This window comes from Elgaria multicarinata, chromosome 4, assembly GCF_023053635.1.
Source record: "Elgaria multicarinata webbii isolate HBS135686 ecotype San Diego chromosome 4, rElgMul1.1.pri, whole genome shotgun sequence".
Classification (NCBI taxonomy): Eukaryota; Metazoa; Chordata; class Lepidosauria; order Squamata; family Anguidae; genus Elgaria; species Elgaria multicarinata.
In genome coordinates this window covers 26,479,576-26,492,984 of record NC_086174.1, presented here as the reverse complement: position 1 = coordinate 26,492,984, position 13,409 = coordinate 26,479,576, and the positions used below count along the sequence as shown (strand labels likewise).

The 13,409-nt window shown below is 39.9% G+C and overlaps 1 protein-coding gene across 1 annotated transcript in view; it reads right to left on the bottom strand.

The window, feature by feature from the left end:
* THADA (THADA armadillo repeat containing) overlaps positions 1-13,409 on the bottom strand; it is a 173,912-nt gene that overhangs the window by 68,680 nt on the left and 91,823 nt on the right. Inside the window, exon 28 of the mRNA XM_063123991.1 lies at positions 1,371-1,539. Within this exon, the coding sequence (XP_062980061.1) occupies positions 1,371-1,539 (169 nt within the window). The remainder of the gene's footprint in view (positions 1-1,370; positions 1,540-13,409) is intronic.

Below are 13,409 nucleotides of genomic sequence, written 5' to 3'. Positions count from 1 at the left end.
TGTCTACACACTGGAGAACCTTTCACTGGAGAACCATTCCCTCTCCATGTCCTTTCCGCACTAAAAACTGCATACAGGAATACCACTGCTTTCTTTGCTTTAATCAGCTATTAAAAACACTCCTAGCTGCATATCAGCTAACCAACCTCATACTAAAGAAAGCAGCAAAGACTTCTATGCTGAAAAGGTCTAGAAACAAAGAGACAAGAATGATGGGCATATAAAGATGAAATTAGGAAGGTCACACCACATGCACAATTAAGAGAAAGCAAAACCAATGGCAAACGCCGATGTGGAATGTGGAGTGAACAGCTTTCCATAAACAGTAGATCTGTAGTTGTTGAAGTACAGAATTGTCTGTTTTTGTTTGTATTTTAGGATTTTCATGGTTTTAAGTTTACACACACACACACACACACACACACACACAGAGTTTTTAAATTTTGTAAACTGCCCAGAGAGCTTCGGCGGTATATAAATGTAATAAATAATAATAATAATAACCTGGAGTAAGCTAAAGAAGATTTGATTTTACCAGTTTATCTATACATGACAGAATTTCTCCCACAGAAGAACAATTATATTCAAAATATGTTGGGTCAGTTTGGAAGCCAGCCTGTAAACATACTGAAGCAGACAACAAAAATATAGGAACATGGAAAGAATAGGCAATTGCTTTATATTATGACAGATCACAGGAACATAGGAAGCTGCTTTATACTGTGACGGATGATTGGTTCATCTATTGCAGTGTTGTCAACTCTGACTGGCAGTGGCTCTCCAGGGCTTCAGGCACGAATTTTTCCAGCCCTATCTAGAAATGCCAAGGATGCAGCCTGGGACTGTCTGTGTGCAAACCATGTGCTTTACCAATGAACCACAGACCATCCCTGAAATAGTGATCCATCTAGCTCTCTATACACTATCAACTGCTCTCTAGAGGTTTTAGACAGAGGTCTTCCCAGCTCTAGTGGAGGAAGCCCAGGTATTGAACCTAGGACTGTTTCCATGCTAAGCATGAGATTAGCATGCAAAAGGGCTATAGACCTTCCCCCACCCAGCTAGTTCTGCATTGAGCAGGGGGTTGGACTTGGTGGCCTTGTAGGCCCCTTCCAACTCTGCTATTCTATGATTCTATGATTCATGTACAGTCCCACTATTTGGTGGGCATTTTTCTCAGGTCTTCACAGTGACGATAATCCTGAGACCGGAAAAGCATTACCGCAATGCAAGAGACATTAAAATGAAAACCATAGAGATGCTTTAGATCACCTGTGCCCATCATCTTGGGGGGGAAACACCCAATGAACTTTTCAACATGAGTTTCCTTGATGGATGCTACATGGCATTATGCAAAAATGGAAACTTACTTGTAGCAGTGTTCCATGAACAGCATTCTGTCGTATACAAGGTTCGGTGCAATCTGGAAGTCCAGCCAACAAAGACAACACTGTCTGTGGCACCAGGTTTAGCATAATAAAGGGAACAAGAGCTCGGCCAGCCAACTCACGTGAGCGGTACTCTGGCGAGTGACCACACCTGGGGAGTGAGGAAAAAGAGACAGAATGTGTAATAACTCATCCATATACAGGACATTTTACAAAAAGATAATTCAGATATAGAGAAATGTTTTTAAAGTCTTTAGAAACATGCATACTGTACACTGAAGATGACTTGTAAAACGCATGAACGTTCTTGCTCATATAGCACCTTTCCCAATAAGGGGGCTATAATGTCGGCTCGTCTTTTCATGCTTTCAGAGAGCTTATGAAAACAAGCTACTTGGGAAGATGCGTGAGTTCTGCTTTGCCTGCCATAGCAGGAAGGATGGAGCTAGCCAAGCTAGTCTCCGTCGTTCCTCCATCAGACAAGTGATGGAGACTAGGTTGGCTTGGCTGTGCACAGGGCTTGCCTAACCAGGAAAGTATGTGCACAGTGAAGCTTAGCCAATGGACCATTCAACGCTTGGGCCAGGTAGAAAAGGATCAGGGGGTTGGCCACATCACCTGATGCCATATGGACCCACAAAATTACTTCTGTACCCCTCGTATGAAGAATGCCAGTCATCTGGCAATAAGCAGCAAGTAGACCTTCCCGCAATGGGGACAGATGTAAGGCAGGAGAAGTCAGCCGAGTCCCCTTCGTGTAAATAGATTTAGACATTTGTTTGACAATGATCAGATCCAAACTGTGCTGCTAAATCAGGAGTCCCCATCCTTTGTGGGACTGTGGGCTCATTTGGTATTTTGAAAAAGTGCCTTGGCACCATCACACACGCACACATACATTTATTTTTATTTTTTTTGACAAGGAGGACTTTTCCTCCTTATGCAAGTGAATGCAGGAATCACTCCATTCACTTGCAAAGGGGGAAGGGAGATTGGTAGGCACCTCAGCCGGGCTTCTTGTGGCACAGTGGCACTTGTGGGCACCACATTGGAAACCTCAGTCCTAAATAACGCTGTTGACAGCACAAGATCCACCCCACCATGGAGAGCTACAATTAACTTAAAGGAACAGAGCCCTGGCCTGGAGTTGTGCATGGCAGCATAATTGGTTGTTGTTGCAGCACCATAATTGGATGATGATGATGATGATGATGATTATACCCCACCTATCTACAAAATACCGCAGGTGGCCAAATACCCTAGGTTTGCCTTCAGTTGTTACTTGTCTTGACAGCAAGGAGGTTGTAACGGAATGATTGCCTTTCAGTGGCTAAAGTGAGGTGGCCCTGCTGCAGATTGAGCTTCCCCACTTGAGGAGTTTGAGGCCCTGGCCTCAGATGCAGTGGCAGGCTTCAAGTATCTTCCCCAAGCAATGTTCTCCCATAGACTGGGCAGGGGATACCTGAGAGAGCGCCTTCTCCCTTACCAACCTGCCCGGTCACTGAGATCATCCGAGGGCCTCCTCCTGGTGGTTCCACATAGATCCATCCTCCGATTGGAGTCCACCAGGGGAAGAGCCTTCAGCGTGGTGGCTCCCCTCCTGTGGAATTCCCTGCCTCTGGAGGTCAGGCAGGCGCCAACCTTGTACTCCTTTCGGCGCCTCCTGAAAACATCTTTATTCCAAGAAGGCTTTCCTTAATATGCAGCCTTGAATCTCTTTTTTTGCTTCTTTTAAATTTTGTTTTAACTGTTTTATTCTGTTTTTATTTTTCATTTTATCTTGTACACCGCTCCGAAATTTTTCAATGGGGAGCGGTATATAAATATTCTAAATAAATAAACAAAAGGGAGGAAGGAGCTGGTGTCATATTTTTCTTCTCCAGGATCTGCAAATGGTTCCATATCTGCAGAACTACAGGTTCTGAGCTTTCTAAATTCTAGAAATTGCTACAAGTTGTGAAGTCTACACTCTTAATGCCACATCAGTAGAGAACCAAACTATAGCTGGGTATTGGAAAGAAACTGGAAATACATCTCTGAGCTAAGGTTTAGATGTGCTATGGCAAGAAAGTGCAACTTAGTGCCTTGTTGTAGTCTAACTACTTTCTCCCATCTCATTTGGTTATACAAAGAGCCAAAATCTTTAAAACTATAATTCTAGAGGAAGGAAAAGACACAGTTTAGTAGTAGGAAGAATTGAAATTAATGAGAACACTTTACCACAATACAATGCAAAATAATTTGTCTGCAAATGCTCTTATGTTTGTGTTATATCATGCTTTATTTAAACTGAACAAATTCTTGTGTATAAGTGTTTCTTTTCAAACACAATTAACCCTGACATAGTTGCAGATGTTTAGTTTCTAATTAGCAGTAACTGTACACTTAAGAATGCCCCTCTTTCTGTTCACAACCTTTTACAAATGATGATTTCCCAAAGGAATCTGGCTTCAATTCAGGAGAAAGAATGGAAAACGGGAACAACGCCAGTGTTTGTGACTGCCAGATATTTTATGAAAAGGTACTTTCCAAAAACATGATTCAGAGGGCTTTTTTCACATCCAGCTCTAGAACTGCATTCCATTTTATTTAATTGCATTAGTTTCATTCTAGTAACATAATCACATACAGACTACAGGTCAAGTAATGATTTATTGTGTTTTATTGAAACTAATTTTAAACAGAAGCAAAAGTATTTAGAAGCTCATAATGGTTTATTACATAATGGCAAATAATGTATGTGTCAGCGTGTATAAATGCAATCTAAAGTAACTAAACTAATGTAATTCTAAATGACATTGCAAACACAGGGATATGTAGAACAGGGCTTCTTTACCTTTGCCATATAATTCTTGACTCAAACATTAAATTCAGAAAATTTATGCCAGTGAGATATCTATATCTCTATATAGATATGCCTTCATTATTTTCCCCTGTGGATCTTTTTCCTCATAGTGAATTGGTTTGAAGGGCTAATTTTTACAAGCAATTTTAGTTATTGAATCACCAAGGGAAGTTTTACTTATTGTAAACTCCCTTTTGTTTAAGAAAGAGCCTGCCTGTGAAGGAAGGAAGCTCCTACCCCATGTTAAGAAAAATGTTTACTATGAGCGTCATCACACAGGGGACAATCGTGATTGCTTACGTCGCTTCTCTGCCCATGCATTTGTCCCTCATTACTTCCTCTTTTAAAAGAGGAAGTAAACAACGTGCATGTGGCTCATTCAGTGGGCTGTTTTGATCCTGCTGCTTCTCCTGCACATAGCAGGAGATAGCAGCAACTTCCCTCTTTAAAAATAAGTCGGACTTACTGGGTTGTGTTTTTGTCACACAAAGAAGGCTAGAAGGGACGGGAGGTAATGTAATGAGAAGATGTAATGAGAGGAAGCCATGAAAATCTGTGAGTGTCCAGTAACGATAAAACGCTCGTCTGATGGAGCTCCCTGTCTTCCCACCAGGAAGAGGTGATATCCCAAATATATACACTGGTTTCTATATAACTGGAGGCAAATCCTAAGTTTAAATTGTTTTAGGGCAAGATCCTATGCATGTTTAGACAGAAAAAAGTCCTACAACTCCTAGCATTCCTCAACCAGCCATGGTTGTTGAGAAATGCTGAGAGATGTTGGGACTTTTTTTCTGTCTAAGCATCCATAGGATTGCATCGCTTAATCAAAAGCAACTTCAATTTGAATAGTTGTTTCCTAAAGCCCAGACTTTAAAAACAGCAGTACACCAAATCCCTGGAAAACAGCTTTGGGAGGCTGAGGTTTTCAGTACACTAGCGGTAGGAGAAAGGAGGGGGAAGAAGAGGCTGCTTAAAACTTTGCTCATTTCCCCTCCCTCTTGGGTTCCAGATTTATATTTACAATCCAAAGATGAAAGTAGGAGCACAGGTAAGGGCAGGAATAAAGAATAAGACAAAGAGGAAGCAAGCCAGACTCTATTGGACCAGTAGCAAAAGACACAACTAAACTGTCGAAAAATCTAGGCTGATTTGACCTAATTGATTAGTATAAAACTCCCTGAGCCAGAAGGGGACTAGAAAGCAAGCTACCAGCTTGAAAACAAATAAATTATTATACCACCAACAGTTTGTTTCACCTACTTACTGGTGAACTTCTTGACTAGCTGATTTAGCCGCTCTTATGAAGAAATGCTGCTTCACACATTAGTTTCAAGAGAGGTTCATCAAAACATAACAGTGCTTGATATTGTTTATTTTAAAGCATAAAATAAAATATTCAGGCTCCACCGACATAAGTGGGAAGGCAAAGCATCCTATTTCCTTCCCAGCAAAGATTTTCCCCCTTTGATTGCTACTGTATGTCACTCAACCATTACCTGTTGTCAGTATATTTAGCCAGCACAAATTTATTGAAGAAAAATGGGAAGAGAAAAGCGTTGAAACACAATAGTCCAGCAGATGTAAACAAGTCATAAAACTCCAAGTCAGGGTGCCAGCTCTTGCTTCCTTGTTATTGAAATCACAAAGAAGCCCTTCAACAATACTGTATCTGATTCTGGAGTTCCTGTCTATATAAAAAAAATACTATTTCCTCCTGGCAATTCACAATAAACATGGGAAATCATTTGACTTGTCAAATAAAGTCTCCCAAGATTAAAAAGTGCTGGTGGCAATCAAGCTAACTATGTTTGCATATATTCTAAAATGAAACATAGTTCCTTCAAGTTAAAAAATAAACAGTGTGCCAGCAATAAGTCTGGATTTAACAAGCAGGATTACAATGAAATCACTCTGTGATCTTTCTTCTCACTTGAATCTGAGTTGTGGGTTGTTGTTTTTCCCCTTCAGATTAATTTGAAGGGATTTGCCTTTTGATAGCGTATAAACAAAGCAAAATATACAAACTGTATCATGCAACAGCTGGAAAATCTTGGGGCAAAACCATAAATTCTATTATTCAAGTAAACGTTCTCAGTGTTTGGGCTCTAAGTATTTAACCTTTGCATACTCAGACTGAACTTTAAAACTATGAAACGCCTTTATAAAAACTAAAGTATAGCTAGTGAAGGCTTTCCTGAAATCTTGGCAACCCTGGAAAGTGTTGTTGGTTTTCTTTATACTTCCCTCCTTGAGAAGTCTAAATTACAGACTCTTAAGTGATTCAATACAGCTGAAATGTACTCAACGAAAGTGTCTATAAAAACCTCTTTTTATATATAAAGTAAATTTATATGAAAAGTATTCATTTTATCCTCACTATTAAGTGTCATATTTCTCATTTTCATATAATCCTCCCTATGCAAAATACAATGAGCATCATCAGACAGGGGGAAATTGTGTTTCCTTACCGTCGCTTTCCTCCCCGCTTCTGTCCCATGATACTTCCTCTTTCTTCACACAGGGGAAGAAAGAGGAAGTAAACAATGACCACCTGGCCCTTTTAAAAGTGGCCATTTTAATTGTACTGCTTTTCCTGCACACATTTGAAGGGGTCTATTTCGTGATGGAAAGAAGGAAAGGAGAGGGAGACGCATGGGAGGCGGACGTCATCATCCAAAGGACGCACAAACATTCGTAAGTGGAGAGTAATGAGTGTACGATAAAACACTCGTCTGATGATGCTCATTATCAGCACTGTTAGAAAAAGATGTAAACTTAATAAAGGAAAAATTAAACAGGTAATTAGTATTATTGATATCTAACTAATTTGATTCCTTGATGAGAGCAAGATGTAATCCAGGATCCAAAGAACTGTGTGTCTAATTGCACATGCCTTTAAGGGGTCTTGGAAAGCATGGCAGACCACTTTTGAAATGGAATGGAGTTTGTAATATAATATAGGGGTCTGCTGTGGAAAGTGGGCAGGGTGTGTGTCAAGTCTCTAGTTAAACTAGTTAAAGAACATAAAACAAAGAGTAGGAAAGAAATGGTCCATTCTTGCAATAGAGAGATGTACACAGTAGGATTCTCTAAGGATCTTTATAGGGACTGGTGCTTTTAAACTTGTTTGTAAAATATCTGGAGTTATGTACGAGCAGTGAGGTGGCCAAGGCTGATGATGCCAAATTATTTTGGACGGTTAAAACAAAAAAAGATTGCAAAGACCTCTAAAAGGATCTCTCCTTTGCAATTTGGGGGAATGGGCATTAAAATGGCAAATGTGGTTCAACGTAAGCAAATGTAAAGTGAATGAAGATCCGAGTTGAGAGTGACTGGCGAAAACAGAAGTCTTACGTTTATGATGAAAATGATGAAAATTAAAATGTCCAGCCAGATGAAAATGTCCACCCAGTATGTGGCTGATTTGAAAAAGACGAATTCCATGTTGGACATAATTAGAATAGGGACTGAAAATAAAACTCCCAATATCATATAGCTCTTATACAAATCTATGGTGTAACTTCATTTAGAATATTGTGTACAGTTCTGGTCAATGCACCTAAGAAAGAAAGAAAGAAAGAAAGAAAGAAAGAAAGAAAGAAAGAAAGAAAGGGCAACCAAAATTATCAAAGGGCTGGAGCAACTCCCCTATGAGGAAAAGGTGGTGTGTGGGTCCATTAAGCTTAAAAAAAGGTAAGTAAGGTGAGATATGGTACAGGTGTATAATGTTATATATATTATACTAGAACTCAGGATCATCCCATGAAGCTGAATGGTGGGAGATTCAGAACAGATAAAAGCAGGTACCTCTTCTCAAAGTACACAATAAAACTATGAAATTCACTAACACAAGATGTAATGATGACCACCAGTTTGAATGGCTTTAAAACAGCATTAGGCAAATTCATGGAGGAGGAATTGGCTCCTAGTCAATGGCTATGAGCATTTATGGCAAAATATTACCTCCTGCATCAGAGGCAGTATGCCTTTATATGCCAGTTGTTGGGGGATTCCTGTTTGCGGGATTCCTGCAGGCATCTGTTTGGCCACTATACTGACAGAATGCTGGAGTAGATAGCTCTTGGTCTGATCCAGCATGTCTCTTATGTTCTTAAGGATCCTCCTCCTTGGAGAACGCTCGGCAGCAACAGTGAATTACTACTTGCTGCCTGACTTCTCCATTTGTTACTGATTTTGGTTTTGATGCATTTAGCTCTTCACAGGTTTCTCAAACTGTGGAGTGGGCCTCCCCTAGACCCTAGGCATACATGAAATTCCAGGGAAGAAAAGGATGAAGAGCCTTCTTCCCCACATAAGCTTGACTGACCCTTCAGAGGACCCTCATCAAGTTATTACAAATGGCGGGGAGGTAATAGCACCCCAATGGCTCATCATCTCATTGAGTGGGAAAGAAAGGAGCTAAGGAAGAGCTACTACTCTGTTCTAATTGTTTCCCTGTGCATATTTAAGAGGGGTTCATAGATGTCCTATTCTGTTCTTCCTTGCAAGGTTCTCTGAACATTTCCTTGTGAGGTTTGGTGGCACCCAGAACAATTCTGTAATAATTTAGTGATGACAAAATTACTCTTTATAGATATGTTTAACTGGAGATACCAGGGACTGAACTGGCATGTGCAATACCATTGCAAAGCATGTACATTACCAATGAGCAATGGTGCAGCCCCATGGTTGTGTTAAGCATATCCAGAATTCCATCGAATCATAATACTGTCAACAGGCTCAATTCTGAATATACATTAACTGTAGAAGTTCATTACCACCACTATCACCCACAAGGTGGCTTAAGTGCACCCCTGTTTTTTTGTTGTTTTTTTAAATCACAAGCTCCTGTAGGCTCTGTTTGCAAAGCTTATCACATTAAAAAGCCCGATTTTCCTCTCCAGTCAAGATCAGCTTTTAAAGAATGGTGGGTTTCGCTTCTGAGACCGATAGGAATTTGGCTGATATTTGAAGTGGTCATTTCACAAGCAAGCAGAAACGGAGGCACTCCACAGCCACTTGTGTATAACATTTCTAAGAAAAGTTATCTCAATGATTAAAAGCTGCACTCACCCTCGCCTCTCTGCTTGGATATGCATATGAAAGTTACACCCTAGAGAAGTATTTTCCCATCACCTTTCAGAGGAACAATCAAGCCTGCTGGGATTCTCTGTTTCACCTAGATGTTTATTGCATTTTACGGAGGCTCTTTCTCCAAACCACTATGACTTCAACTCGCTTTGTTTAGCAATTTGTTGAAGCCACACGGGTTCGTTAAAAAAATCTTCTTTTATAACTGTTTAGCAAATACTGTTCCAAACAAAGAATGATTCTGCCAACTTTAAGTCCTTTAGAAACTATCATTAAACTGTGGGGGGGGGGGGGGAAATGCTTGCTAGTCATAACTATATTTTATCAGGGTCAAGAAATGGGGACTGAGAGAACTGTATGAGAAACTTATTAACGAATAAAAACTTTAGAACAATGGTAGTAGGGGAAACACCGTTTCTTTTCTTATTTAGAGTGTTATACTGTAATGCAATAACCAATGCCTGTCTCTAATAAAAATCATAGACGTTTACAGATTAAACAAGTACATGAAACAGGGTAGGGGGGACTAAAATTTGCAAAAAACAATTATCTTGCTTGAACAATGAGCTCCGTTCCCTTCGAGCTGCGCTTAACTTGGAATGAGAGTCGCACCCCACTTTTTCCGTTCCTCCACCCTGCCTGCCAGTCAACCACTTCGCCAAGAAAAAAAAATCCTTCTAGAGGGATATGATACATAGAGTATGTCATGTCCCACTGAAGTGATGCCCCACAGGGCCTTACCTGGCCCCTCCCATTGCCTTTTATATCTTCCCCCTTCCCCTAGATAAGGTTCGCTTTTCTTGGGGACCAGAGAGCAGAAATTTGGCTATTCAAGTATTCAAACTGAGCATAGGAAAAAACTACTAAGTTTTCCTAACTTGAACAGTCGAACAACCCAAGAGATTTTCAGGACAAACAATAGAGGGTCATCAGAAGACATCTGACTCTCATGCATCTGCACAGCATCTCAGTTTGGAGTGGAAATCTACATAAATGTCCTGAATATTCACTACAAAGATCCCAGCCAAAGTAAACCACTTTTCTCCAAACCATTCTCTTTTCTATATATACATTCCTTCTCCCTTCTCTTCATGCCTTTTTCCTTCACTAGCTTCACGCCATAATATTAAATAGCTCAGACAACCAGCACTTACCCAGCAGACATTTATATGTATCTCTCTCTTTTAAGAATTGGGGTAAAATGCTACTGGACCGGGGGGGAGGGGAATACAGAAATGCAATCACAGAGGGAAAATAGTTAAACTCATGACCTGATTGTGGGTTTCCTGTGGGCAGGCGGTTGTCCACTCAGTGAACAGAATGCTGGACTAGCGGGACCCTTGGTCTGATCTTCTTATGTTCTTAACCAATTTTTATTTGAAGTAAATAATTTAAACTAAAAGAAAATTCCACTAATAGTAAGACAACACAATTAGTATAGGCATATATAATATCAAAACACTTACAGCTGTCAAAACTAAATCTACTGTATATATAATAGTAATTTTAGATCAGAAATGTATTATTTGCTCTACCTATCAAAAACCTCATTCAGAAGGAGAGGTTTCTATTTTTAGACAAAATAAAGTTGAGCTCAAGGGCAATGCTATTTGAACATCTCTCAAGGTAAGATATGGCTTGCCTTAGCAAACAAAATAACCAATTAAATTACAACAACCAAACCCATGCACATTACTATTCATATTTGTATTTCTACCAATTTTGGCAGAGTTATCAATTTCGAGATAAAAAACAATGTTTCAGGCATAACGTCATGTTATCTGAAACTGTTCATTAAACATTGGCCCAGTCACACCCCAAAGACTATTTTGGATTTCAATAGTTTTTGTTTGACTTTCAAGAATAAACCTCTGAACACTCTTCAAGAGCTGGAGCTTTTTAAAACAGTAAGTCATAGGTTCCTTCTACAAATATTTAGTAGGCTAGCAATTTAGAAATCATTCAATCTTCCTCCTTTAGTATTTTAAAGCCTGAAAATAATTAAAATTGCAAAAAGTGCTAATTATTATCTTAATATTGTACTTAATTAAAAGCTGCATATTTAGTTTTAGACCCAATTACATAAGCTAAATTTAGCTCCAAAAGAAAACAAATTTGAACAACATAAAATAATTACTCCTTCACCGGCAATGTAAAAGAACTCAATGCTTTTGCCTTGTTAGGCTGCCCTATCCAGTAGCAACAAGGCATTCTGGTTGTCTTGTAAATCAACTAAGAGTCCTGTCTTGGAGAGCCGCCAGGATTATTTTTTTGCAGCAATGGCAGATGGGATACCATCACGAGGATCAGGGGAGGAGAGAGGGCGGAGCAACTGTCAATCAAATGCCACAATGGATTTTACTCAACTCCATGGTAGCCCAATGTCACACAACGGTGGAGTTGGAATACGTTGTGTGGAGAGTACCCCCTACAAACTCAACCGCTGAGTAGAGTTTTCACACAGTGTTGACTAATGTGTCGTCCGAACTGAGCCATTTGGTCAGCTGAGCATAGCAAAGTTGCAGAAGTGGAGGTCACACAGCAAAATACAGGATAGGGTTAGATGAATAGCTTTAAAAGGACAATAAATCTGTGCTGATATGGAAGTGGATGGGAAGCCAGTGAAGAGATACGAAGAACAACATCAGGCGGTCAGAATGACAGTTGGGGCGACTCATTCTGACCGTTTTGGGAAGAGTCAAGAAGATGACCAGGAAGGAGAATGATATAGTAGTCAAAACAGACAACCAGAGTGTGAATGTGAATTTTAGACAAGGGGACAGAGAAGAACATGCTGATGTTCAAAATGTTGTTCGTTGAAAATGAATTAAGAAAGTTGCTAGAGATAACAGAGAGAACTGACAGGAATTGACATATATGGTCTCAATTTTGTGATGCTGGAGGAAAGCAAAACTATTAATTCACCACAATGTATAATATTGGCTTGATGGAGAAGGCACTGGTTCCTCAGGAAGTGGTGCCAGATCTAAGCAGGGGAAGTAACAAGGGTCCTCGGTTCATCATTATGTGAATTCTTGACAGCAAGTTGCAACTTAAAATATTAGAAAAGATGTGACAATTGGAAAACAAATCAGAAAATAAATACCCAATAGTAAACTCAGGTGATTGAGTGTTGGGAAAAATAAATAAAACTCTTGGGCCAATGAGAAACAAGAGGGGTTTCTATTATGTTCAGGAGAAACCCAAAGTTTGCAAAAGCACAAACAGTTTAGTTGGTTGGCTGTCGGGAACCCTGAACGGAAGCGCTTGTTGCAAGTCCCACTTGTGTTAAATATTGGCATCTATGTTGAGAGCAAAAATGGAGGTGACTTGATTTGAGTGATATTCTCAAAGAGGCAGAAAAGACATTGCATATTAAGATATCATGAGAGAAAGAGAGGGAGAAATCATGTTCAGTCTAGAAGCACAACCAATAGATATATTAACAAGGTAAATGTAAATGCCAACTGCAGATTAAAAGATCACGAAATTGAAGATTGGTAAAACTTGTTGGAAGTAAGCTTCCTTCACTATGGAGGCTCCAGACCCAAGTCTCTTGGGGTTCAAGCTTCAAGGAAGCAGACCCTGAGAGACATATGACCAAAAGGGCAAACATGGAGTCTTGCAAGCCTATGTAGAAGGATTAAGATTTATTGGCTCAGACCTAACACCGTGATCCAACAAACTGAGGTTTTTTGCACTTGGAATGAGCAACAACCTTGAGCATTCTGTTCTGCCCCACTCCCCTTCCTGTCATATTCCTAGTTTTAGCAACAAATTTCCTGGTTTGTCAAATAATATTTTCCGATCACATAAACCACAGGAAAGCAGTGGATTAAAGAAATGCTTATGAACTACCTGCCCCTTATTTCAGGGCTTACCACTGGATATGCTACATTGCGGCACAGTGCAAACTGGAACCAGTGGTGCTGGCCACTCACGCAAGGGCCCCATTGGATACTGCCCCAAGGTTTGATCTTGGCTTCTTTTAATAGACCATAGTTTAGTTTAAACTAACCACAATTTGGCCTGGTACATACAAAAATGACTATTTGTGTTTTGCTTAAACCAGGAAGCAAATG